A 25,195-nucleotide genomic window follows, 5' to 3' on the forward strand; every position below is an offset into this window, starting at 1 on the left:
TACCCCCCCTAAAAATTACTTTTATACCCTTCTACTGTATAACAGAGAGAGGTCTATATACTGTAATAAGCCTGTCATGATATATTACTATACGCCCCCTGTAGTTTGACGTATTTCTTTATTCCCTAAGACCTCTATTCGTGGTATTATAGGTGGTTGAAAAATACCAAAATCTGACTCAAATTTCGGCTGAGGTTTTGTCCAATGCCATGTCTCAGTCCACCACAACGTGTGTTGTAAGAGAGAGTGTGTGTTGTAAGAGAGAGTGTGTGTTGTAAGAGAGAGTGTGTGTTGTAAGAGAGTGTTATGAGAATGTTGCGAGAGATTGTTGCGAGAATGTTGCAAGAGAGTGTTGCGAGAGAGTGTTGTAAGAGAGAGAGTGTGTGTGTGTTGTAAGAGAGTGTTGTAAGAGAGAGTATGTGTGTTGTGAGTAAGTGTGAGTGTTGTAAGTGTGAGTGTTGTGAGAAAGAAAGTGTGAGTGTTGTGAGAAAGAGTGTGTGTGTGTGTGTATTATGAGAAAGAGTGTGTATGTGTTGTGAGAGTGTGTGTTGTAAGAGTGTGTGTTGTAAGAGTGTGTTGTAAGTAAGAGAGTATTATAAGAGAGTGTTAAGAGATCATCGTGAGAGTGTTGTGAGATTGTGTCTATAGAATGAGATAACCGTATATATGCAATAAAAGCAATGGCCTTACCGGCAATCTTCACAGACTGTGCCGTCTGAAGATTCTTTCGACACAGTACTAGGATCTTTGGTTGCCTTCGTCGCAGAGTCTGCCCCATCTTTCTTCTCCTCTGGTTCCTCCTTCCTCTTCCCACCCCGGTCAGAATGGCCCAAGTCCTTCTTCGGATCGATGCGGTCCCTGACGAGCTGTTTCAGGACTTTCGTTTCTGTGTAACATTAGTTACCAAGTATTGGATTGCTATTCATTAGGGGTAACTCGACCTGGAAATCCACCCTCCACTTTTCTATCCCATATTAGTACTTTCCGGATTCGTTCTTCGCTGTCCTCGTTTTCGATAGGCGGGGCATATGTCTGGAGGGTCAGTATCAATCACCCTACACCCCAGCTACTACACATGATCATACTAGCTCAACCGTGAAAAGCCCGCCCGTTGCAGGTATCAGGGCAATTTCTCCAATCTGGGTACCGAAAGTCGAAAGAAGCTCTTGGCCAAACTAACACAGAGGTAAGTGTAAGTGATCATGAGGGGCAATGTTCCGAAGGTCTCCAGTGAATGCATCTTACATAAGCCGCTCTTAGCATCCAACGGCACTGAGTGCAAAATGTGATGGCGACACGCGGCAGCGATACCGGGGTTGATTCAGTCGAGGTCATGGCTACGGACAAATTGAGATATTTTGATGGAAACACGGTGGTCTTGATGCATCATTGATAGTTACTCGTTATACAGTTAGATATACTCATAACTAGGCACGCTAGATACCCAGGTACCGTGATACCCTAGCAGCCTAAGTACCTAGGTAGTTAGCTTACTACCGGGAGATGCAAGGGGGGGTGCTTGTGCGGGTTGGACAGGTCAGTGCACATTCTCTCATAGAGTTGGCGTAGGTAGGGCACGTACGAGTAGGGTAGAGTGACAGTGAGCAAGTAAGGAGAGACGGAGAGAGGAGAGAGGGTCGGCCGACGTTTGAGTGGATGCTAAACCCAGTTTGATACGTTTGCACCAACTCATGCATCACGTCCACTGCTCATACTCGTGCTACCTCGTACATCTGACAATACTGATATCAATGTTTGACCACTGACCCTTTTTCATATCCCCCACCAGCTGCCACCTGTTCATCCTCGAACAAGCACCTCATATCCACGCACCTAATATCCAAACATGGCGACTACAGGCATCCCCGCCGCATCTTCAGCTACGTCACCACCCGCATGCCTCCCGGATGAAGTTATCACCTGTCTCCAGAACGCACGCTTCGTAAGTACAAGGAAAATATAGTTACCCTCCAATTCTTGCGTTCATATTCTGGCACGCAGTTGCCCTAAAAGGTCTTTCCGGTGCAGTCTGCGCTGCCCTCGGGCTCATCCACGCGTTTTCTATCGCGACTCCCACACCACTTAGACACATCAATTGAAGCTTTCTGGTCAATTCATCTTTTACGCGCTGTCAATCTACTAACAGCACGGCAGCTCCATCTCTCGACATGCGCAAACAACATCCCACACATCTCCCTCATGAACTACACCTACCTACCATCGACACCTTATTCTACTCACCCCATTATAATCATGACCACACCCCCTTCGTCCCGAAAGACCCTGAACTTGACCGACAACCCCTTGGTCTCCCTCCTCGTCCACGACTGGGTGTCTCATCGCCCGCCGACGTTATCCTCCCAAGGCCGCTCACCCTCCCCCACGCGCCCCGGCGGCGGTCCCAGATCCGGAAGTCTGGCTGAGCTGCTACTGGGTATGAATACGGCGAGCCTCTCGAGGATCAGCACCACGATCAATGGTACTGCCGAGATCGTGGAGCCCGGTAGCGAGAGGGAGGCGTGGTACAAGGCGCAGCATCTGGCGAACAATACGTTCGGGCCCAGCGAGGACGATTACTCCTCTAGCCCGGTCGGAGTCGGCGGCGGGCTTTGGGGTGGTCTCGGCAGGGAAGGCGAGGACGACGAGACGAGAGAAGGCGACGGCGGGAAGTGTTACGTCGAGGGCGAAGAGGTCAGAGTCGTGGTCGTAAAGATCCAGGATGGCAGGATCGCGGATTAGAAGGGCTAGGTTAGGGATTGGGAGGTTCGGGGAGAAGGTCGCGCGCCGCTTGCGAATGGAATTTGAGGACATCGTGATGGGTCTGCTCCTACTCTTATATGCTTCTACTATACTGCAGTATTTGCCGTGCCTAATATAAAAGTAATCGAACCAAGAAGTCACCTTAAACTGTGACGTGGTGTGGTGTCTAGTAATTGGCATGCAGATAAATTCTTCATGTGAAGTGAAAATCATCAAAGAGAAACATCACGTTTAACAGAAACCATGGGAATTTTAAACTTTTTTTTGTGATTTGTCTATCTATTGATCTTAGTGGTGCTCTGTCATGATGCGCAGAGTCAGTCCAACCAAGGTATGGGAACTAGCTACTGTAGAAAGGACTATGGAAAGGAACCAAATTCACCTGCCAGGACTAGAGATCCTTGACGCGTCCACGGAAGTAGCATACCGTGACCAGTGAAGTGACCACCACCAATATGTCCTAAAGAAGCCATGAGCTCCATATCCAGGCCGAATGTTCCATCTGAATACGCCATCCGATTAATCCGTATGAAGTTCCTACCAATTGTGCTGTGCTGATAATCCGAGGGGGTATAAGGCGCCTATAAGGAGAAGGCATCTGGTTGCAAACTTGGTCCTGAGCATGAGCCTTCTCTCGTGAAAGAGAGACCTTGCTGTACGGTGCCGCGTGAGAACCAGATGATCCGAAAGAAGCCCGTCATATAATTTCGATGTCGTTGTCGCGTTTGCATGAGGAAAAGAACCCATTCGTGTATGAAGAAAAGAAAGTTGCCCATTAGTGGATAAGAGAATAAAGGAAACCGTCCGTGTATGAGAAAAGAAACCATCGATGGGGGTGGGTTCCGAGAAAATGGGGGCTTGTGCAGGGAAGGAAGACCAAGAACTGAGGACCTCGTCTAAAAAAAGAAGAAAGCCATGGATGTGTGCGCAAAGGTGGGAAATTGGGGACATCTAAGATGTTCAGCATTGAGGCGGTTTCCGTGGGAGTATTAGGGGCGATGAGTTCGTTCGTGAAGAAGGAAGGCAAAATATTCACGTAGCCACGGTGCGTAAACTCATGGCCAATAGTCAGATGGAATTGACAAGAGCAGTCAATAAATCGAGAGATCGATGGGGGGGAGTGTCGAATTTCCACTCGCTCCAGGACGAAAAGCTGACGAGTTGGTCGCATTCTGGCTGCCCATTCCAGCGGATGGTGCCACCATGTTGTCGACATATGAGGATGGACCCGCAACAGCTTGATTGAAGTTTTCGGTTCCAAGATCGGCGCTATCAGACAAGGTGTTGGTGGAAGAGTCACCAACACTGTGATCCTGAAAAGAATTGAAGTTCATTTGTTGTTCAATTGCCATCTCTCTCATGCGGTAATAGATAGCATCGTGTTCAGACATGTTCGAATAGTCGACAACCTCCTGAGACAAGTTTTCGGTCTCCATCATAGTTGGTTGGGGAGGGGCAGCAATAGGCGCGAAGCTGTGAACAGGCATGTTGAAGTCGAAGTCCTCCTGATTATTGGCCATAGGTGCGGCTTGATCATTCTGGAACATCAATGGCATGCTCAGTCCAGGACCCAGTGGCATGAAAGGCAAGAGAGAGGGAAACTCGCCCTCTGAAGTCTCAAAATCATGCATGGTATCGACCTGACCTCGCATGTCCGGAACAACCAGTGCCTTATTGACCGACTGACGCCTAGTGCGGCGTTTGTTTCGAGCCACCACGCGGTCCTGGAATACGGAGTCGGCAGCACCAGTTGACGAATTAAGAACAGAGCCAATCTGGACCTGGAAAGCTGAGGTAGCACTGGTATCGTAAACGAAGTTCAGAGCATAACCCGACATCTGGCAGTGCTCAATGATATCTTTGACGGACAAGGTCTTAGGTGCGGTGCCAGAAGCCCTGTCTTTCTGAATTGGAGCCTCTGGGTCGCGTCGAACGACTGGGAGTCCCTCATCCGAGATATTGACCTCCCACTGGAAGAGATCGAGATAGTCCTTGCATGGAGGGATGTTCAGGTAGGGGCAAACAATGTTCAGAAACTCGGTAAGCGATGCATTGTCCTTGCCGATCTGGTCACGAATGAGGGACCAGGCCTTTGCCATCATCGACCAGAGAGGCTTGTTCAGGTCTAATTCCCACATCTTGCCCAGCGAGTTGGACAGCTTCTTCATGGGCCAGGGCTTAAAGCCAAGGCAGTGAATGTAAAAGCCTATAAAATGTAAACACCATGCAGACATATAAAGAATTGCTGTAAACTTACATCTGAAAGCGACGAAGGCATTGAGAGCTTTCTTAGCCTTGATGGCCTCTGACTCCTTGGCATGCTTTGAAGAAGCCTTTGACTTGACATTGATCCGGGGCGCATTGAGAAATGTCGATACGAAATGGGCACGCTGCACTGGGTCATCGAAGTTCTGAACCAGCTGCATGATCTGGGCTTGGGTGCGAGTTTTCAGGAACTGCTCGATCTCATCAAAAGTAGGCTCGCGAGAAGCAGACTGCATCATGGAAGACATGGTTGTGTCGATGATGAAGTTTGTTCGGGTGTTGAAAGCAGAGATGATCTCGATAACGCTGAGATAGCTGAAAGAAGTTGAAGTAGAAGGTATTGGGTCTTCGGTGTAGGTTGGTGTTGGGACAAACGTAGGTGTAAGGGAAAAAGTTGGTGTTGGGGAGAAGGTTGAAGGCGAGCGGAGGCGGCCTCAAATACCTTCCAGTAGGCAGGGTGGCTGGGAGGCTAGTTAGCAACCTGGGAAATTCTCACTTGAGCAGAGAGAGAAACGGAAGTGAGAGGAGGAGGACGAGAGTAACGAAGTGAAGGTGAGCGGTGGCGGGTCCAGTGACCGACTTACCTGCCTATGAAAAGCGACGGGATTGGCGGTGTGTAACAGGGCACTTGTTTCATTATATAAAAGTAAAAAGAGAACAAGAGCATGTATATTAAAAGCAAAGTAAATTATGATGTTTTGTAGTAGCGGCGGCGGGGTGGTGGTGGTGGTGGTGTTGTTGTTGTTGATGTTGTTGCTTTAGCTTAAGCGACTGCCTTTCGTCTGGCGAGGCGTGAGTTGCCTGGTATCTAAAGCAACAGATTGGTGAGATGTATAATCCGAAGAGGGGAAACTATACATAAAACATGTTAATTTTCGTCGGCAAGATCCGTGCCTGAGTTTTACTTTAGACACTGAAAGTGCGGGAGTGAAGATTGAACTGCAAAAGAGGTGGCTAGTTGTGTCAAGATGTGTCGCCACTGCGCAAACAGTGCCTTCACCTTGCTCTTCAGTCTGAAGAGATCCACTAAGGGGTTGGGAGTTTTAGCTAGAAAGAGATTTGCTCATCCGCAAGAGAGATAACGTATATAATGTCCAATCTTGAGGCAGTGGGAAATAGGTGAAATAGAGCCAGACAGTACCGCGGTATTCCAGCGGTTACCGACAGAGTGCTCGTGTTGTGATTGCTGTTCGAACCGATCAGCCTGGCTGGCAGAGACCAAGGTTTTCCACAGAACAAAAATCTGGGAGTTAAAAGGGAGTCGCGAACAAGCTCCAACTGGTGGTTTTTCCACGATAGATGGGGGTATATCGACGGTGTTGCGTCTGTGCAATTGGCCAGTTGGGTCACAATTTTCGAGGATCAAGTCCTCCCCATCATCTATATTTGGATTCCGGAGATTGTTGATCTGATCCCGTTGAGTACGGAGCTTGATGTTTAGCTGTCACAGAATGTAACTTTTGATTGTTGGCGCAGTTTTCAATTCTTGGTCTCGTCTGATAGTGACTGCAAAAGAGGCGTGGCTCTAATAATGTATCTTTGGTGAATACTCCGTCAGAGAGTTAGTAGATCATACCCTATAGATGCCTTGTCCAAAGGTCACCTCAGTGGGAAGGAGGTTAATATATATATTATCGACGTCGTTAGGAAGGTATATGCGTTTTCTTAAGATCAGTTATCGTGAACTGACTGTCGTCCGACGTCGCGTCTAACCGATAATGTTCATCCGTATTGCATTCGAAAGCCGCTTCACGGCCAGATAAAACAATAGGAAATTCAAGGTTAATACACTCTAAGGAGAGTGGTATCGGCCGAAGTCGTATGGTGGGAGCAGTCAACCTTCTAAGGAGGTTCCCTCTTTTATGATGCATTATCAGTTCGGGACAAGTCGAATTGCAGTGGGAATAGCGACTGAGGTACTTACACTGTAAAGATTTCGATTCAAAGTTGAGTCTGCAGTGGAACAGTTTGTTAACAAATTTAAGTACAGTTACAATTCAAAGATAGGAGGATATACGATGAGAGTTGACAATCAGACAGGGGGTTGGAACAGGCTTTTGTGCTGATGTGTGATCATATTAACATAACTATGGGCATCTAAGAATAGGTCTAGATTAGCAGGTGGACCTAACAAAGGAGCGTGGAAATATCCTTCCTCTCGGTGTCAACCCAGGGCACTAAACCAAGCCGTGGCCAAGATATCTAACTTTGACCAACTGCCTTTGTATCGATGGATGTCAGAGAAGACGGCGTGCATAGATGGTATTTGTGCAGTGTAAGCTCAGTTTTCTATCCAAGCCATCCACTTGAGCAAGGATCTCTGCTGGATTGCCTCTGTCAACGCGCATAGCTCTAGAATTCGACAGAGGCCAGCCTTTTCCAATAGTACCGGCAAGACATAGGCTGTATATGGACGAAGCTAGATGTCTGGGTGTCGGATGAGGCGTAGCGATATAGGGGCATCAAGACATGGTAGAAATCTTTGTTTGATGAAGCGGGTACAACAAAGCCAAACGCCGTAGTGGGCGCCACCCAAACTGAACGCAAGGATAAGGCAAGAGCAAAGCCCATTACAGACGAAAGAAATATGTTGAAAATATATGCTGAACATTATTAGGTTTGAGTTGGTAAAGACGATCAAATGATAGCTTCCCTGTTCTGAATCAGGAGAACTTGTCAACGAATCGCCTCGCGTGACGTTGACAGGCTCGTCAAGATACAAATCAGAAACTAACGAGAACAAAACTTTGGCAGTAATCATAAAACCTGTTCTAGCAACTTGAGAGTAAGAAATCATCAGGTTTAATCCAATTCCCATTACTGTTAAGGTCGATTAGGTGAGGTTCTTGTGCTTAGTAACCAATAAGGAGGGTCCACTGCGTATGGAACGGGAAGCGTCGACCCCACACGCCACCACCACTATCTCTTTAAGGTAATTCCTGTCCTCATCACGCGCATTTGCAGCAGCCATCATAACTATTACTCGTACATGTCATGTCCAGAGGATCCCTCCTCGCCTCCCACTTAAAAGTTCCAGCATTCCAATAATGGGATTCCTACAGATCCAAATCATAACGATGCAATCGAGCATTATAGAGACCTTTCAAGAATCATCCTTGTTATCAAATTACACACGATACCCTCTGACATATTACACTTCACTCCTCGAGCGGACGGCCAAAACAGCTCATACAGCCATTCTCAAGATCCTCGCACAACTTGCGGCACGAATGATTGAAGTACGCCTAGGCGATTCGATATCTTCGCCTCCGCTACTGCAGATACCTGGTGCATTCCCCGTCGTACATCCTACTGTAACAACATCGCTCCCGCAGCAGCATCAACACCACCACCTCTCGCAAACAGTTCCTTCGGGCAGTGGGACGAGTACTTCTAACACTACGAATACCACGTCAGCGACCATGGCCACAATGCACACGGCACAAACATCGCATCCGAGCACCACGATTAAACTCCCACCCATCTCTCGTGCTTCTTTGAAACTTTTCTGTCCTCACGTGTCCGTACTCCTGGGTCGCCACGCTCTGCCTTGCACCTCTTCGATGGCGCAGAGAGCATGCCAACATTGCACGTACGTCGCGCCTTTGAACACAGATCGTGCATGGTCAATCACTTTGCCAACCACCTTGGCATCAAATTCGTGTCCATCTTCATCAAAAGCCTCGCCATCATACAGCACATTTTTTCTGACACACACGTTCTTCCTCTCTTCGCATAGGCAGGTTGAAGATGGTGCGGGCAAAGGCAACGTGGGTTTCGCATGCCTAACGTGCGCTCGGTATCGCAGGTACGATACGGTTTGCAATCGCGTTGATGAACTTGCAAGCCACATATGGGAGGAACACACTGCAGACGAACTTGAAGGCGAGGAAGGTGTTGTCCGCAAGTGAGAAGCGGATGGTCCGTTTCGTTTTGGCGAACTCGGACGATCTGATGATCAACTTTTCCCTGTTGGACATTGGCTACCCAAAACTCTTAGTCATGTTGACATACTAACTTCAATTTCACACGAAGTTAAGAAATCAGGAATTCCATTATCCCGTTCAGTTTGAACGTTCATTCGACACCGGTATATCGTACATCCAAGAATGCCACGTAGATCAGGGCCACACCCGATGAAATAGCTCGCTCCCTCCAACAAATCCCTTCGTAACATCCTACTAGGTTATTAGAATGCTTAGATACTTCGATGCAGCAAACTATGAGCATGGCCACAGCCACCACGTAAAGAGCCAAGCTGTGAAGCAGGGTATAAGGAAATGACAAATACAAGCATTAAAATGGTCGACCAAACAAGGAAAAGGTCCGTCGCTTGAATTTACGAGCAGAATATGAACGCGGCATAGTGCTTGTTGTAGTAACCAATCGAGCCTGGGATGAAGTATCGGCAGACATAGGCCGACTCGCAACTCTCCAAGCCTGGACCGCATCGTCATACGTGGTCGATTCAGCCGACGGAACGCTAGGCGTCACAGGTACGAAGGATGGAAACAAAGGCGCTGAACATGGCATGGACGGGGCAGGCGAGCTGATAGATGCAGGTCGCAGTTCCCATGTCTCCCTACAAATGGAAGATAAGTCACAGATAGCATGAACAGGACGATGATACTTAATCTTCATCAAAGATCTGGAGAACATTGTCCAGAATAGTGATGATCACTCGTGCCTGTAAGCCAGCGTCGGCCATATTGTTGCCTTTGTGAGGTCCCATTATCGAAGGACTAAGGATAGTCAGCACTACTGTATCAACCACCCAAACCATTAGATGACCTACGCCCAGCAAATTCCTAGATTGGCTGTACTCATGCGATTGACTTCGGATGATGCCTGAACGCGATATAGATGCAGTACGAGCGCTCGAAGGGTTGCATAGTTGGGATCGGGCAGATCGTTAATGAGTGCATGCATCGAGTCGCGGCGCATGGTCTCATCCTCGATACGGGCCGCATCAATAAACTTCCCGTAGACTAGTAGGATGATCAGCGTGCTGGATTTTGTAGCTTAAGAATGATGAAACTTACAATTCAATGTCAAGAGTGGGTCTGGAAGCTCGCGGAAGAACTGCTTGAGAAGTCCAGCTACACTATTTACATCGTGACGGAATGCTTCGGGGTTGCGGAAGTCGATTTGGCTCGCATCTGTCACACGTATGATTAGCCTTTGCTCTTGAACACTAACTTGAATGGTCGATACAAACTTACCGCGGTCGAACAGAGCCTTCATCTCTTGTATGTGAGATGTTGTCCCTGGAATTCGATAGATACCCTCAACTTCCAAACCATACAAGTCAACTGCCTGGATGCATTGATACACAACCATGGGGACAGGGGATCCGTCTCTGGCGAACAATTCGTCCAGTGTGACCCCAAAGATGGGATTGATTGGTGGGCCGGAGGTGTGTGCTGGAGCGCCAGTTCCTGAGCCGACAGAATTGGAGACATTATGAGTGCTACCGCCAATGACTCCACTGGATTGCTGGACCATGGATTGTCCGGCCAGTCCTCCAGCATAGTCATTCTGGCCGTATGGATTCTGTGCCACCGGGGAGTATGCAGCTTGTCCTGGATACTGTGATATATCAGAGGAATAAGGATTTTGTTTGGCCGGCGGCTGCGACTGAGACGATTGTTGTTGATATGGCTGCTGTTGCTGTTGCTGCTGTACGAAACTGGGGTTATAGCTCTGGAAGCCTGGCTGCTGAGTGGGCTCTGGGAAAGGTGTCTGGTGAGATTGCGGGGATTGCGTAGGTGGTTGAACCGAAAAGGCAGGCGGGGGCTGGCTTTGTATTTGTGTAGAGCTTCGTCGGTTGGCGTTGTTTGCAGGAGATGCTGTTGGGGGTTGTTGGTAGGAACCTCCCGCCTGAGTAGGATGTTTTACGTATTGCAACTCAGAGCGTACAGAAGGTATTTTCGCCGCATGCTTCAATATGTAGTCATTAAAGTCGCGATCGTTGTTGATCTGGTAGACCATGTTATTGATACTTGGAGGAGGCTGCGTGGTACTTCCTTTGAGCGCCTGAGGGCTAACAACTTGGCCATTGTTGACGACGAGCTTCTCGTTGAAGGAGGCTGCTTGAGTTAGTGGTTGTATACACGAGCAGAATCCTCCACTTACCAAACTTCTGCATCTCCATGGTAAGCGCAGCGTCAAGCTCTTTGATGAGTTCGACAAGCGCGGTCACGGACTGTGGACGGGAAGTAGACTCAAGCTCCCTTCGGTTCGTTTGTGCGATCCGTACTTTCGAAGCGTAATCTTCGTCCGCCAGTTTCAATTTCTTTTGCAGGTCCTCCTCATGTTGTGCCGCAGATTTGGGGCCTTTTATTCCAAATTTACGCCCAGCACCTGTGTCACCTGTCTTGACTCGGTCGAGATCTTCCGCCAGCTGGTTATACTTCGCTTTGGCCTTCTCCGCCAACGACTCGGCGTCTTGAACCTTCTTTTCCGCAGCCAAGCCTTGATGTTTCAATTCCTTCCGACTCAGATCCATCTTATTAGAGAGTTGAAGCAGATTCTCGTGCATGGCGTGCAGGGCAAGTCCGAATTGTGTTCCGTGGTCGGCAATGCGCTCGTTCGCGTGCATGACTTGTTCGAACTGTTGCTGGTAGCTCTCATGGCGAGCCTCGGCTTTGTGAAGATTCTCAAGAGTCAGGCGACTGAGCTTCTTCAAGCTATTAGCTTGTTCCTCCTCAATGGCACCACGACGCTTTAAAAAACTTGCAAAGTCCTGATGTCTGTTAGCTCCTAATGAAATCACTTCCACTATGTGTAGAGTATCCCACCCTTGCGCTCGCAATGCTTGCTTTCAATCGGTTCAGGAGGGTATTGACCCCAATATCCGAGTACATGACATCCTTGACCTTCTGTTGGATCTGAGGATCCTGTGTCTCTTGCTGTTTCTCGCTTGGCTGGACGTGTATCGCTGGAGCCGGCGCGGATGCAGGTGCAGGCGCTGTAGATGGTACATGGGTAGCTCCATCTACAGGTGACGTTGGGCCATCTGCTGGGGTAGTACCGTTGGTTGGGGTAGAGAAGTCGGGGTTGAATCCAATGCTTTCGCTACTCTCGAGACGTGGAAGGGAGGGAGCAGTGGCAGCCATTGGGACTGCTAGTTGCTGAAGAGTCAATAGCTTTTGCAGAAGGTATCTCAGGGGGTATGCGAATGATGTAGTTGGTGGTTCGAGTCGCTGGAAGTTGTTGGTGGAGGGGTGTCAGGCGCCTTACGTGACCAGATGGACAGGAATGCAAACGGAATCCAGTGTGATCTCTCGATCTGATCTTGGGACAACGGCGGGTTTGCTTTGGATATTGTGCGAAAAGGATGGTTACGAATTGTGAGAGGCGGAGCAGTAGTGAGAGTGTGCGAACGCTTTACGTAGTTGGCGTACGTAGGGTAGAGTGACAGTGGGCAAGTAGGTCGATAGGGCTGGGAGGCGCGGGTTAGACACGCTAGACCTAATGCGGAGGCGGTGAGAGGAAGGAACCAGTTTGATACGCCACTTCCCTTTTGCAGTAACTTATGCATTGTGAAGCTGTGTGACTTTTGGAATGTGACATGGAAATTCACCATGCTCTATGGATGCAATCATTTCCCTTGCCACAAGCCCTGAGAGAAGCAAACTCCTCAGCTGCAGCCATCCCTTCAACCTAGCTCGACCTTGACAATTTTATCAATGGACAGAGCAGGAAGTCGTCTCTGCCTACTTCTCAAGCTCCAAGCCTTCCCTTCCTGCAAAACGTTTCAGTTGACGCATAAGACGTATATCAACTAGATGGAAATGCCTCCTCGCTTCCTTCACTTCCAGTTCCAGCTGGATCATGTCCTGCTGAAATTTATTCAATCTCTTTTCAAAATCACTGCAGCTCTGCATCTTGGCGGCGTCTGGGGCCTGTGAGTTGCGGTACTTTCCATCAAGGTTTGCAGCTTCCCAGGCCTCCCAGAGGTTATCGAGCCGAAGTCCGTGTGAATCGGACCTGGCTGAGAGGTCCCGAAGCTGCGCTCCAATATCTTCAATCTCGACACCACCGCCTCCATGTGATGAGATATGGTCAAGCTTGTCTGCAAGTTGAGCGATCTTGGTCGTGTTGTCGTAATGTTTTGTCGCGAAGAGGATAAACGCGAGGAACGCAAACATGATCCATAGTATTCGGAAGCGGTTTGATTGGTTATCGTTGTAGCTTTTCGTAGTGCTTGAGTCTCTCAAATAGGCCTTCACCTCGTTTCCGTGCAGGCCTTTGAGAAGTTCAACAGCTCGCCGGACAACCTCGATCACCCTGTCACAGGTTTCCATCAAGATGCCCAATTCTGCCGATAGATCTGATCGAGGGGTCGTACCATCCTTATCACAAGACCTGCGATCTATATCCTTCTCTCCTTGCAGGAATTGCATATTAATGGTGCGGTAAACAACCAGAATTGCAGCGCTGATCGATGTTGAAAGGGCAAGAGCCTGGCTGAGAGGACCAGTCACTTGGTATACAGTCTGAGGCAACTATGATTGATATTAGAAGCGTGGGCCAATCGCGGATACCAATGTTTCGTACCTGAATGTCTACTTTCACTTGGTCAACAACCTTGGCCAGCTCCAATGTGGCCAGGCCAAGGCGGTGGAAGTGCTGACGCGTTGGCGCAAGGCAACAGACAATCCTTTCGTTTGTGATATCGGCTTCGAGATCATGGCGGAGGACGGCCACCTCTTCATCGACATCTTTCATGCGCTTGATGATGTCGGCAATCGCGATCTGAACTTTTATTTCCTGCCGATCGCGTCAGTTCCATGCAATATACGCGTACAGTAGCTATAACTCACGTGTGCAAGTCTATCAGCTAGATCTGGCTCGGTTTCCTCACTATCAGTATTCGTATCGTCGAGACATTTGTGAGCAATCTGCGTGCTAATTTCGTTGGTGCATGTCAAAGAGGGGCCACCTCCGATGGTTTTGTTGGGCATCTTGGTGCCAGACTCAACAGCGGTAACCATACCAGTGTCGAGATTGGACAAAACAGTTGTTGGTTACACGGTTGAGTTGGGGTCGCGTCGGAGCTAACGCGTGGTGGTACGACGGAGGAAGCTGCGATAGGACATGAAATACGTTCATTAATACTCCGTACTCCGTATCGTGATTGGTTCTGCAGCAATCAAGTACGCACAATGAGTGAATGTGAATATGACGCACGCAATCGAAATCACGCTCAAAACGAACAAATTTGAGGACAGACTGAAAGTGAAAGCCCGTGATCGTGTTTGAGCACGGATGCGTTTTCCTTTCACCTGGTGAAAGAACTGAATAGTTGTTACTCAGCAACCTCTCAAATGCTACAACATCCTAAGATGAAAACACAAGGCTTTTGTCAGGATTTCTGGTTCACGATATAAAGTCCACCTTTCTGTTGTGAGAATTGAGTGACAACTAGCACCCACCGCCGAATAGCGTTGCACTCTTTTTGGTATAGAAGATAGTAACTACCTTACAACTAGAAACAATGCCGGACAATATTTAGACCCAGTCAACGATGCTTGGACGAGACATCAAATATCACAAACGCAATAGGGATACGAGTACTCTGTATGGCGATGTCTCTGTCGAACACCCTCATTATACCTTCATGTGAACCACGGGACTATCTCACGCGTACAATCGAATGCAATGTCGATCATCCAAACCGAGCTTAACAGATTTTGTAGCTATCATCAAAGTGCCGACACTCCCGAGTCATTCAGACTATTGTTCTCATGATGAAGTCTCAACAAAGAAACCCTAAGGTGAAGGAGGTATGGATGGCATGCATGCCACTAGGAGTCGAATTGGATTAATGAAGGCGGAGATCTCGGGATGACCCGTGGAACATGAATGTTTCAGATGATGGCGGTGTGCTAAAACCTTTCTCGAATGGCACCCGGTAGCCTACCGGTGTTGGGAGCTGGATACGCTTGATCCAATCTGCCTTCACAGTAACTATAGCATGTTCCGAATGAACGGATAAACTAAGCTCGAGAGACATTATCAAGTCATTTGACCGTGAACAAGATAAAGGAGCCATCTTTTCAGGTTGCCTCTTCAGAGTCGCCGGGGCATCTTTCACGTGAAGTTGTATGCGGGTAAAATGAATCCCGTTGATATACGAGATATCGCTGTTGCACTAATGCAAGCAGACGGACGCGCCATCCACACTCTATAGCTACCTATGAGATTATGTCAAGAGTCTGCGAGGACGCGTGTGCTTGACGTTGAAGCTTTGTATTTCGACTGACTTGTAATACCCAATGCCATGCACAGGAACAACGAGTCTGTGCTGCCTCCTCGTCAGAAGCTTGATACTTTATTCCTCAAGGAATTCACCATTGGTACGACGAGACTACTTTGCCATATTTCGCTAATGAGAGTGCTACTTTGCAAGTGACACAGGACCATCTCAATTTTCAACGTGCATTTTGTTCATTAGGCTCGCAGTACTCAGTAGAAGTTGGATGGAAGATCGCCCAATCAAGCATCTAGTAATCTTGACTTGTTTCATCTCCGACAGTAGTTGCTGCATAATACAAAAAATATAATCATCCAACAATAAACTACGATTAACCCTGTGGTTGCAAAGCTGCATGTGCAGCAGGTTGCATTTTCCTGCTAAGACAGCGACAGGACAGGCATCTTGGTAGCTAAGCCGTGGGAGAGCCGAGATAATCCAAGAGCAGTACAGATCCTCCATGGAGAGGATTGAAGTTAATAAGCAGTACAGAGTAGAGGCAATAAAGAAGATCCTCAAGAAGAGGAAGACGATGATGTCTAACATGGCATAGTCATGTCGTGGAAGCGAAGTCGTGGCATGTCAATCTCGGGATCCCCACTTCGGGAACGGAGGAATGATGGCGACTGATTGGTTCGCTCACGCGCTTCACAGACTCATCTTCGAAATGCCGGCCTTGATCCACGTCGCTGGCACGCGGCGAACGCTCCACCTCATCGACTCAGCGATGCAGCGACAGCTTCCGTCTTATCCCATCAATTGGATGTTCTAATGTCCATTACTGGCCATGAGGAAGAGTACGAAATCCGAAATGCTCTTCAGCATGTGAGGCATCGTCGATAGGATCGGTGTTTACTTACTGTGTACGAGTGGCATTCCCGCGCCTTACGACGATCATCCAAGCATGGACGACACTTAGATCTCCGGGATGGCTGGTGTGAACTACCTGTGCCACACGATCATCGGCCCACGCTGTTAGGGCTTCTACCATACTCACACTCGGCGGAGATACTGGGGTATGGCTTTGCTATCGGAACTTGCCATTTCCTATACTGGCAAATGTGCAGTAAATCTCCTGCCCATTTACTGCATCAATTGGGCCGTCGTTTGTCGTTACATGTTAAAGACTCGAATAGGTACTGTGAAGGGAACTGGACTGGCTTCTGTGTCGCATGGACAGAGTAGTTACTGTGTGGAAACAGTCACGACTCTATGATGACCACTTACACGTCCCAACAATGGAACACCCACGGACTCGTCTGGCCCACTCCCACGAGCACCGCACAGCGAGACCCAAAAGAACGCGAGTTGTGGCCATGGAACATCTCGACCGTTGTCATACAGGCATCGAAGACATCCAGTCTCTCCCGTTCGCCGCTTGGCATGGATCAGCCTCGTGCATTAGTCCTCGCCCTTGGCTCTGGGCCATTCTAATCGCTCAACGCTGTAAGCCACTTAGCTGCACCAAAGCTGGCCCGGACACGCCAAAGCGGCATCCGCCCCCCCATCTTGGTTGTCTGGCACCCGGAAGACATGCATTTGGATACTTGCGTGCTTGCGTAAAGTATATACAAATGCTTCTTCGTCCTACCCACTACTGTTCCAAGCAACTGCCCGCATGCTGGTCTGAGATGACCTCGGGGCAGTGGAAATCCAGTATCACCTATGCTTCGTGATCTCTGCCTCGGAGAAGGGAGTCCCCAGCTTTTTGTCTTGCACTTTTCCTCGACTTTCCTACATTAAGCTTGGTCATGGCCAACTCAGACTCGCGCTGCCCCAGCTCGTCAAGTTCCGCCGAGAAGCCTCGACCTGCTGGCTCCAGCCGCACTTCGTCTTTCGAGCAGTTCCAGCCCAATAACTTGTTCCAAAAGAATAATTCCATTCCCCAATCTGACCCGGCGCAAGCGACCCTCTCGGTCGGGCCTCCAAATTCGGAAGACCTCTCTGCAGGTACAAGGAAATGCCATAGCCTTATTACACAGCATGCCCCTTCATTAAATCTAATTCACAATCTCCCGACTCCTGGAATGCATCGACGGTCTTCCTTAAGAGAGCCTTCGGGCGGTCTTGCAACATCCAAGCGGTCCTCAAGCTGTTCATCAACCATGCGGAATTCCACACGCGCCCCCACTGTAAAGCGATGGGCAGGCCTTAGTCGAACAACTCGTGAATGGGATGGTCTGAGAAGAGTAAGAGCCTAAATTGCTTTGGAGTGAACCACTCAGCTAATAAAGACCGGTTAGGATCCTGATTTGTGGTTCGAAGATGGCGATTGTTACGTTCATCTATATGCTCGGGGGCAGTCTCGTCGAGGTCCATCCTTCCGCATCCCATTTCGCGCCCTGCGTCATTTGAAGTGTGGGGCGATGTTCAGTCTTTGTTTCGCACAGATCATGCCTTCTGGACCCAGTTCACACGCCGCAAAACGTATTTCCAGCGGGTTCAATACCCCAGTGTCATCGAATAGTACTATCGAATTGTTCGTGCCAGCGCCAGACGGCGCAAGTCGAGAGGCGGCGTTCCAATGGCACCTAACGACGCGCAACTTCTTTGCCTTTGTACTGGGCAGGCCTCTAGTCGGAGCTCACCTAGGTCAGTCCTTCGTCGATCTGCAAGAACGAATGCAGCTTTTCCGGTCAGGACAAATAGATAATCGCCAAGATTTCCTTGCGTACGCCGAAGCGCAGGGCTATTGTGACTTTGTCGATTGTGCAGACTACGCACTGGGCATGCTCTATTATGCCGAACACTACAAGATCCGAGATCTCTGGATCGATGCTTTCACTCATTGTGTCGGCATGAATGAGAGTCTAGCTTTGAGTCAAGAACTAGATGTACGTCATCACATTTCCCCCAGAGGTTGCAATAGCTGACAGCTCGCGAAGCGCATTTCTAAGTTGACCAAAGCACTGATTACGAGAGCGTACCTAGAAATGGACATTCATCTTGGACGAGTGACGGCGGCTTTGAGAACCTTCCTGGAAGATGACTTCTCGCCTGCAAATCTCGGATTAGCAAATGGTGCTAGAGCACATCTAGACAGATTTCGGTCGTTTCTCCACAGCTTTTATGTTGAGAAATATGGGTATTGGCCGCCGCCGAGAGGCTCTCCTTTTTCCAAAGTCTTGTACAAGTCTTTGTACCTTGACTTCAAGAATTTACACGACTATCTGGTGGATCTCGGCTCGACAACAGACCTTCTGTCCCAAAAACCCGCAAGCGGTGGAATCTGTGTACTACAGAACGTTATGCTATTCGATAAACGACATAGCTTCGCGCCCTTGCCGCATCCACTTCCTCTGCTTCCTCAACACGATGATTGGGATAGGAAGACTCCGTCCCAGAAGGCCTTGATGACACTCGCTCTTGCCTCCAAGCAGTCCAAGACGGATCGTTATCTGACAGCACATGCTACACTCGCGGCAGCGACCAATGTCACAGAACCGATCGCTACCTCGGCCATTGTGCAAGCGTACATGCGTTTCGAACGACAATGCGTCGCTAAGCACCAACGCGAAGAGAAGGTGACAATAGCAGATGCTCGGAAAGTACGCTGGCTGCTCATCTATGGCACTTTGCAATACTTGATCTCCGCAGTGCAGGCCCCCAAAGAAGTACGCGATCCCGAGAGCCCAGAATATCCACTCTGCTGTCTTGTAACGGAATCTTCGCCCTGGCAATCTGCATCTAGAGCCGTTGACTCTTGCGGTGGTAGTACCAGTCAGAACGCAAAAGACAAGATGGGTGGAAACCCGGACAGCTGTCTCACAGATCAGCCTGCATCATGGGAAATATCTGGAGCGATGACTATCAAGCCCGATTGTCAGAGTGATGACTATTTCACACACACAAACCCCAATGCGACAGCTACTTCTAGCCGCCCAGTGTCTGTAGAGGTTCCAGCCCCTCTCAGGGTCTCATCTGGCGTTGCACGTAACACATCGGCACGCTCATTGCGTAACCTTTCGCTACCCGGAAGAGGCTCAAGGAGGAACAGTCTTGCGAGTACGAATTCCCAACCTTATTGTGAGATCATTGTACATGGATTCGGCAATGGTCTCAACCCCGCCATTGTCGATCCTCCATCTCGACCCATGTCGCGTGGCCAATCATTGGATCGGTCGCAACGAGCATCAAGATCGGCCGGCCCTGAAGAGTCTGGTTTGGGCACTTCATGGCTGCGATCAGGAACATCAGAGACTCGCGGCCGTTCGAAAAGACCAATCGCTTTGGATCTCAATTGCTCCGCTGTCCCGGTGCAGACGCGTACCCCCGTGCTGGAATCATTCCAGGTAGATCAGCTAGTCAACCCCTTTGTCTCTGCTGAACTGAACGAGCCCCGTGACTCTTCAGAGAGCGCGACCTCGCGAGATAGTCCCTTCTGGAGCGATGGCGCGAGTTCGGCATCGTCAAAGTCGAGCGCTACCGGAGAATGTGTGCCTTTAGAACGACGATGCAGTAGTGCAGAAGTAAGTGGGTTGCTGGGAGGTCTCGTTTCGGTCGATGCGTCACCAGTGACGACTCCAGATGAAACCCCTTCAAAAACCCGCACACCAGCACCACGACCCCACAATGATGGGTTTCGCTTCAGCTTCCACAGCAATGAACAGAAAGATAGAGATTCTGAATCCCCAGTCGGCTCTACTTCGCTGGTCCATGGTTCCTCCATTGGCATTGCCCTGGCTGGTCCAAAAGCCCGTATAAATCCCCCCAAGCCTCCAGTTCCGAACCAGCTTTTAGGCGTTGAAATAAAGTATGGTCGCAGACCTAAGGCTATGTCGAAGGCCACTTCTTCTGACCAGGTCACGACTCCTACGCCGCTTCAAATGCAGCCTCCCACTCCACCCACTCGAACATCATCTCTCCTTTCCAGCAAAACTGAGAATCTTCGAGACATATTTACCACGAAATCGCGGCCATCTCGACAACATACAGAGAGGTCTCAGGGACAGTCGACCAAGTTAGACATCGACCGCGATCGCGCCGCTCTTCATGCGATACCACCACCGATCAAGAAAGCACCACAGATTGACATGGTCGAAGTAGTCGGCAGATTAGAGAAAGCCAGGAAGAAGGAGAAGCGAAAAAGTTTCTGGCGCCATTAGAGCCACCATACCCTCATTACTTCTGAACTGGATTCGAAAGAAGCCAATCTCGGGCATACGGCAATGTTCGACTTTCCCTCGCCCCGTTCAAAGCACAAAACGCCCTTTTGAACAAACATAAATTCCTTTGGTTTTTGCGGTGACCTGTATAAGTTATCTCCTATGTTTATACCCATTTACGAATCTCTCTGTTCATGTTGCCCACTTTCACATATTTTGTATATCAATTCAATACTTTCTCTCTATTGACACTGGTATATCAATGGATGGCCATGCAATAACTATGAACCAGTATAGATGAGCTACGAACTTCAATCTAAGAGAAAGTTATTTTGTCACGCATTATGTTGAAGCATTGGTTATTCACAGCTCCTGTCTTGCCTCCTGTTATTCAGGTTAACAAAGCCAGGCGACCGTTCGTTCCAAAGAATCCACGAATGCCTACTTTCACAGAAGACTTTACTTCAGAACGGCGTTCTCGAGAACATATACCTGGTAATTACTACGTTCTAATCATATACAACCACACTCCAATGCAATCGCACGTCATGCCCCGCCACAACACCGAAAAAAGCCCCTCGGCTAGCACATCCACACCGCGCTCTGCAGCTCTATCCCAGTCCCCGTCTCCGCCATCATCTCCCACCTCCTCTCCGGCCCATGCTCCCCAAGCCTTCCACACCACTCTCGATGACGATGGAGCAGACCTCGAATACCTCGACGCATCTATGAAATCCATAGTGTATGACGACGACGGCCGAGCTTGGGCGTGGCGCGATTGTTTCTGTGAACACATCGACTGCAGTGGTAGAGCGCTTAGGGAGGTCATAAAATTTGTCGACGATGAGGGGTTTGCATTAAGCGGCTTTGATTTGAGCAGTGGGCAGAAGGGTGGTCAGATCGATGACTCAATTGAGCAGTTAACCGGAGAATCCGTGGCTAAGTTAGATACTATCTAATGGGAGTATTTCTCGGGAGTGCTGTCTAGGGAGTCCAATGGAAAGCATCACGTAGAGCGCTGATGGAATGCTTAGGCTGCTAAGATGAGGTTGATCTATCCGTACAATTGAAAGGTTCCCGCTGTTCAGAGAGGATGGTGAATTCCATGTCACATTCCAAAAGTCACAGCTTCACAATCCGTCCGCCGCACGAACGGCAACACTTCAAAAACGATATTGAGCGTCGAACAACATGGCCAAATAGAAAACACATGTTTTCATAAATTCAATATACTCGCCCAACGTCGGCATATCAGAAAATGCAGCAACTACAATAATGAGATGAGACTATGCCCCACAAAGTAACATGGTGCTATTGTTAATTTATATGCGCATTGTAGAACCCCACGCACGGATGACGACACTTTTCTCCATGAACTCTTTATCCATAAAACAATGAATCACATGTGATGTATGAAAGATGAAGCCATATGTTCGTGACGGGAATAACTTAACCCCTGAGAGAAGGTATCGCAAGCCGGGGATTGGCTAAAAATAAGCCAGGTTATTTGCGGCACGGTCAGCGTGGAAGAAAGCCAAAGACGACGTCAGGTCAAGTTTTGGGTAATCAGATATGGAGTCTGGTTGCTTTCATTCATTCGTGATGGGGTGCTGGCTTCTCCGAATTGAGACACTCTGTTTTTTATTTGTCGCTGCGTGGCGATCGTTGATTTGGCAGGTCGAGGGAAGCGTTGGGTCTTCAGGGGGGCATCCACTGTGTAGGACAGCGGAAAGGATGGTCAAGGTCAAAAGCCAGGCATTGTAGTGTTCTGACCTCTGACTTCAACAGAAAATGTGCGCAAATGCTCTGGCCCAAACCAATGGTCCCCAGGTCATCCCGTATTCGCGTGGCAATCGATCTTCATGCACGCACGCAAGCGCTGTGGCTGAGGTGCACCCACTGCTCCACAAAACGGAATATTAGTTAGCTAGTATCTTTTTTTGGCGAAGCTCTTTCTAGCCTCAGCAAGTCAATCGCGACCAGCAGTATCCCGTCAGTCATGTCAATGCGACACTCTTCCAGGCCCCAAAAAGGTGGACCGGACCCTACTTTATCCTGTTTCAGGATCCGCATGTGGGATCGGTCGGATGGGACTGACCTCGCGAAGATCACATCGTGAGGATGAGCGAGCCAATGAGAATACTGGGATGTTCATGTGAAGATCTGAAACGATAGAGAGCTTGCGCCATTCTTTGCCAGTAGATCGCAGGCAATGTGCACTGCAATTTCGGTGTGCAGAGGTGAAATTCAATATTCTCTGGTGATCGTCGTAAGAAGGAACGGGAACAGGGGTTGGTAAAGTCCACGGCACCCAATGTCCGCATGCAGTAGGTGGTATTTTACGGAACCGTCAAGAAACCAAGGCAGGCAGTTGCAGTGTCAAAAATTGGCAAGACAGGCACTGACGTGCGCATGTCGATGGAAAACGAGGGAGGCATACATGGCTGACTGAACGATCTGCATAAGCAGGGAGGTCTTCATGTTTCGCAAAGATTGAATTATAATTGAGGGTTAAACATGTTTGAATTGAAACTGTGGTATATGAGCTCTATATAGAATGCCCCGTGCACACCTGATATTCCTCCAGAACGCCTGATATGCAAAGAGAACTTTGAGCGTGAGCAAATGAAAATATATAATAAAAGAAATGGTTGAAAATATACACCAAGCCGGTCTCAGACCTATAAATCAGAAGGTAAAGTGCTCAGATGATCAACAACTGCCGGGTTGCGACAGATTCCAGAATGTACAGGTTGTTATCAAATGAATGTAAACTAGTTGTCTGTTTTACCAGACGACTTAGTTATCGGTGGAATCAACAACCACCCAACGAGGGCGTGCGATGCGGCCATAGTAGCCTCGCTTTGTGATAGATCCGTTGGAGCAAGTGGTTCCGGCTGCTACCTGCTGCCATACGACTTGGCCGTGGTTGCAAAGCCCGAATTGATCAGGCCCATTGCAGACAATTGAACCCTCTTCGCTGCAGGTGCCCGAGCCACCGCCAGGTGCGGATGGCCCGGTGGGCGTAGGAGTGTTGCCAGTGCCGGCTGGAGTAGATATCGATGGCTGAGTTGGGCCAGCTCCAGGAACTGATGGCTTAGCAGTGACGGTGACGAGTGTCGTCTGGGTCGAGGTAAGTGGTGCAGCGCTGGACGCACTAGGAGCGAAGATTCCACCTGGGTTGGTGGTAGGCAAAACCGTAGAGACGTCGCCAGTAGGATATACAGCAGTAGGGGCGATCGCAGGTGCAGAGCCAGTAGGGATTGGGATTTCGGGAGTTGCTGGAGATGAGGGCTGTGCAGCAGGAGCAGACGATGGGTTACCCTCTTGAGGAGGTGTGGTTCCTGATGTGCCGCATTCACCAGTGGGGTCGAGAATGTCGTTGGTTCCACCATTTTGGAGGTTGGATCCAGGGTTGGGGAACTTAAGGGCCTTGTTCTCGGGACTCTTGCAAGTGGTTGCTTGGCCAAGATTGGCGACGAGCATGTCCGGTAGCTCATCAAACTTCGAAGTGTCACTGGCGCCGCCAGTAACTTCAATAGGGGCACAATTCATGTACATCTCTGGGCCGCCGCTCAACTTTGCAAACCAAGTCCATGCAAATGTAGCTTTGCCATTGGGAATGGAATCCGGGAGTTCAAAGTCGTATGTGTTTACTTGTTCATTGACACCAGGGCAACCACCTTCGATAGACTTGATGACTTTGAACTTCGAATTGGCGTTTGGCTCAGTGTCGGTAGTTACAGACAACTGACAAGATCCACCGCCATGGACAGCAGTGCCTGTAAAACTGAGCGTCTGCTTTTCGCCAACAGCCATATTGTTCATAGTAGAGACAGTGAATCCCAAGTTAGATTTGCAAGGGAACTGTGCAGCAGTAATAGGAGCGCTGTCGACCTTATCCGCACTGTAAGGGACGGGAGATTTCATAATCATGTGGGCATTGACTGAAGCCAAAAAGGCAGAAGCTGCCACCAAAGAATTGCGGAGAGACATCGTGAAATGCGCAGTAATTGGTCGTGCAACAACCAGTGAATCAAGGAGTGGATGAACGGAAGAAAAAAGCCTAGTCCAGCTAGAAAAAAAAGGTAGGAAGTGCAAAAGGCAAAAGGCTGAATGAATGTGTTGTGATGGCTAGACATAAGCTGATCGAATTCAAAGAGATTTATATATCTCCCCACGACGATCTATGCGCAGTCATACCCTTCGCCCGCCTGTACCTTAACGATCCCTCAATCTGGAAAACAGTTTCATCAAACACCGTCCGAGAGCCAAACAGAGTCATCGCAGTACCTTCGTAGGGCCCCACAATGGCGAGCGTTAATGGGTGAAACGGGAGGCCTGTCAAGATCGCCCAGTGCAATAGAGTGCCAATCAGGAACATCTGACAAGGAGAGGGTGTCATTGTCTGAACATCTTAATCACAGGTACCTGACGGCAGACGGAGATGCCGCAGAGTTGAAAGAGTGTTCCCTGTATTGTGTAATCGCGTCGCGTCCATAGGGGGTTTCGTTTCTAGGCCCGTACGGTCGGCCATTGGGCGGAGAGGAAACTCGCTTGTGCGGCCCGGGTGGTGGTCAGAACCCCTGTGTCACGCTTCGTCGCACCTCCGACTCCTGCATCCCGGTTTAGCACTGCTGGTTGGCTGGAAGTACTCCATACTACCTTCTCTTCTGCGCTGTCGTTTTGATGCTCCCATACTGATCTCCACACCCGCTCAGTCAATGCAAGCCATAGGTATCTAGAGCCTCTTGCGTAAGGTCCAGCCAGCGCCTCCGGGCTAGTCACCGTATTTTGAATGCTA

General features: G+C 49.1%; 13 protein-coding genes across 13 annotated transcripts; 5 read left to right on the top strand and 8 right to left on the bottom strand.

Annotated features, from left to right (window-relative positions):
* Positions 1–686: 686 nt before the first annotated feature.
* On the bottom strand, positions 687–1,335 carry BU24DRAFT_338657 (seleno protein W family protein; the record flags this gene model as incomplete). The annotated part of the gene is made up of 4 exons (XM_033523141.1): positions 687–886; positions 942–1,032; positions 1,086–1,175; positions 1,246–1,335. The coding sequence occupies 4 exons, from the start codon at positions 1,333–1,335 to the stop codon at positions 687–689; spliced, it is 471 nt and encodes a 156-aa protein (XP_033390077.1).
* A 259-nt stretch (positions 1,336–1,594) lies between these two features.
* Positions 1,595–2,938, top strand: BU24DRAFT_417364 (uncharacterized protein). Its single transcript, XM_033526705.1, has 2 exons — positions 1,595–1,942; positions 2,155–2,938. The coding sequence occupies exons 1-2, from the start codon at positions 1,847–1,849 to the stop codon at positions 2,737–2,739; spliced, it is 681 nt and encodes a 226-aa protein (XP_033390078.1). The 5' UTR covers positions 1,595–1,846; the 3' UTR covers positions 2,740–2,938.
* A 1,531-nt stretch (positions 2,939–4,469) lies between these two features.
* On the bottom strand, positions 4,470–5,261 carry BU24DRAFT_383959 (mating-type protein MAT alpha 1; the record flags this gene model as incomplete). Its single annotated transcript, XM_033524826.1, has 2 exons — positions 4,470–4,966; positions 5,018–5,261. Coding segments are annotated over 2 exons (741 nt in total), but the record flags the coding sequence as incomplete, so codon positions are not given.
* A 2,149-nt stretch (positions 5,262–7,410) lies between these two features.
* Positions 7,411–7,958, bottom strand: BU24DRAFT_27562 (uncharacterized protein). The gene has a single exon (XM_033522639.1). The coding sequence runs from the start codon at positions 7,841–7,843 to the stop codon at positions 7,445–7,447; it is 399 nt and encodes a 132-aa protein (XP_033390080.1). The 5' UTR covers positions 7,844–7,958; the 3' UTR covers positions 7,411–7,444.
* Positions 7,959–9,129, top strand: BU24DRAFT_27563 (uncharacterized protein). Its single transcript, XM_033522640.1, has one exon. The coding sequence runs from the start codon at positions 8,073–8,075 to the stop codon at positions 8,934–8,936; it is 864 nt and encodes a 287-aa protein (XP_033390081.1). The 5' UTR covers positions 7,959–8,072; the 3' UTR covers positions 8,937–9,129.
* A 526-nt stretch (positions 9,130–9,655) lies between these two features.
* On the bottom strand, positions 9,656–12,143 carry BU24DRAFT_338799 (Rho GTPase-like protein activator; the record flags this gene model as incomplete). Its single annotated transcript, XM_033523148.1, has 7 exons — positions 9,656–9,767; positions 9,821–10,013; positions 10,068–10,184; positions 10,248–10,448; positions 10,500–11,114; positions 11,161–11,770; positions 11,826–12,143. 7 exons carry the CDS (start codon positions 12,141–12,143, stop codon positions 9,656–9,658), a joined length of 2,166 nt encoding a protein of 721 aa, XP_033390082.1.
* Positions 12,144–12,617: 474 nt separating this feature from the next.
* On the bottom strand, positions 12,618–13,487 carry BU24DRAFT_417367 (uncharacterized protein). The gene has a single exon (XM_033526706.1). The coding sequence runs from the start codon at positions 13,431–13,433 to the stop codon at positions 12,744–12,746; it is 690 nt and encodes a 229-aa protein (XP_033390083.1). The 5' UTR covers positions 13,434–13,487; the 3' UTR covers positions 12,618–12,743.
* Positions 13,488–13,712: 225 nt separating this feature from the next.
* BU24DRAFT_417369 (uncharacterized protein) lies at positions 13,713–14,122 on the bottom strand. The gene has a single exon (XM_033526707.1). The coding sequence runs from the start codon at positions 14,022–14,024 to the stop codon at positions 13,794–13,796; it is 231 nt and encodes a 76-aa protein (XP_033390084.1). The 5' UTR covers positions 14,025–14,122; the 3' UTR covers positions 13,713–13,793.
* A 2,023-nt stretch (positions 14,123–16,145) lies between these two features.
* BU24DRAFT_27592 (uncharacterized protein) lies at positions 16,146–17,016 on the top strand. Its single transcript, XM_033522645.1, has one exon. It carries the CDS (start codon positions 16,459–16,461, stop codon positions 16,960–16,962), a length of 504 nt encoding a protein of 167 aa, XP_033390085.1. The 5' UTR covers positions 16,146–16,458; the 3' UTR covers positions 16,963–17,016.
* BU24DRAFT_27597 (uncharacterized protein) lies at positions 16,880–20,563 on the top strand. The gene is made up of 3 exons (XM_033522646.1): positions 16,880–17,475; positions 17,530–18,120; positions 18,172–20,563. The coding sequence occupies exons 1-3, from the start codon at positions 17,038–17,040 to the stop codon at positions 20,389–20,391; spliced, it is 3,249 nt and encodes a 1,082-aa protein (XP_033390086.1). The 5' UTR covers positions 16,880–17,037; the 3' UTR covers positions 20,392–20,563.
* On the top strand, positions 20,564–21,481 carry BU24DRAFT_27598 (uncharacterized protein). Its single transcript, XM_033522647.1, has one exon. It carries the CDS (start codon positions 20,736–20,738, stop codon positions 21,348–21,350), a length of 615 nt encoding a protein of 204 aa, XP_033390087.1. The 5' UTR covers positions 20,564–20,735; the 3' UTR covers positions 21,351–21,481.
* Positions 21,482–22,900: 1,419 nt separating this feature from the next.
* Positions 22,901–24,551, bottom strand: BU24DRAFT_27606 (lytic polysaccharide monooxygenase). Its single transcript, XM_033522649.1, has one exon. It carries the CDS (start codon positions 24,385–24,387, stop codon positions 23,191–23,193), a length of 1,197 nt encoding a protein of 398 aa, XP_033390088.1. The 5' UTR covers positions 24,388–24,551; the 3' UTR covers positions 22,901–23,190.
* On the bottom strand, positions 24,472–24,882 carry BU24DRAFT_27614 (uncharacterized protein). Its single transcript, XM_033522651.1, has one exon. It carries the CDS (start codon positions 24,794–24,796, stop codon positions 24,557–24,559), a length of 240 nt encoding a protein of 79 aa, XP_033390089.1. The 5' UTR covers positions 24,797–24,882; the 3' UTR covers positions 24,472–24,556.
* Positions 24,883–25,195: the final 313 nt, after the last annotated feature.

The sequence above is a fragment of the Aaosphaeria arxii genome (assembly GCF_010015735.1).
Source record: "Aaosphaeria arxii CBS 175.79 unplaced genomic scaffold BU24scaffold_1, whole genome shotgun sequence".
In the NCBI taxonomy this organism is placed as follows: Eukaryota; Fungi; Ascomycota; class Dothideomycetes; order Pleosporales; genus Aaosphaeria; species Aaosphaeria arxii.

Excerpts from the sequence above, each read along its gene's own strand:
- BU24DRAFT_417364 (XM_033526705.1), top strand. The coding sequence starts at position 1,847 with ATGGCGACTACAGGCATCCCCGCCGCATCTTCAGCTACGTCACCACCC. Across the intron at positions 1,943-2,154 it reads GTCTCCAGAACGCACGCTTC|CTCCATCTCTCGACATGCGC; the intron begins GTAAGTACAAGG and ends ACAGCACGGCAG.
- BU24DRAFT_27562 (XM_033522639.1), bottom strand. The coding sequence starts at position 7,843 with ATGGGAATTGGATTAAACCTGATGATTTCTTACTCTCAAGTTGCTAGA.
- BU24DRAFT_27563 (XM_033522640.1), top strand. The coding sequence starts at position 8,073 with ATGGGATTCCTACAGATCCAAATCATAACGATGCAATCGAGCATTATA.
- BU24DRAFT_417367 (XM_033526706.1), bottom strand. The coding sequence starts at position 13,433 with ATGCAATTCCTGCAAGGAGAGAAGGATATAGATCGCAGGTCTTGTGAT.
- BU24DRAFT_417369 (XM_033526707.1), bottom strand. The coding sequence starts at position 14,024 with ATGGTTACCGCTGTTGAGTCTGGCACCAAGATGCCCAACAAAACCATC.
- BU24DRAFT_27592 (XM_033522645.1), top strand. The coding sequence starts at position 16,459 with ATGGACAGAGTAGTTACTGTGTGGAAACAGTCACGACTCTATGATGAC.
- BU24DRAFT_27597 (XM_033522646.1), top strand. The coding sequence starts at position 17,038 with ATGGCCAACTCAGACTCGCGCTGCCCCAGCTCGTCAAGTTCCGCCGAG. Across the intron at positions 17,476-17,529 it reads AATGGGATGGTCTGAGAAGA|GATCCTGATTTGTGGTTCGA; the intron begins GTAAGAGCCTAA and ends AAGACCGGTTAG. Across the intron at positions 18,121-18,171 it reads CTTTGAGTCAAGAACTAGAT|CGCATTTCTAAGTTGACCAA; the intron begins GTACGTCATCAC and ends CAGCTCGCGAAG.
- BU24DRAFT_27598 (XM_033522647.1), top strand. The coding sequence starts at position 20,736 with ATGTTGAAGCATTGGTTATTCACAGCTCCTGTCTTGCCTCCTGTTATT.
- BU24DRAFT_27606 (XM_033522649.1), bottom strand. The coding sequence starts at position 24,387 with ATGTCTCTCCGCAATTCTTTGGTGGCAGCTTCTGCCTTTTTGGCTTCA.
- BU24DRAFT_27614 (XM_033522651.1), bottom strand. The coding sequence starts at position 24,796 with ATGACACCCTCTCCTTGTCAGATGTTCCTGATTGGCACTCTATTGCAC.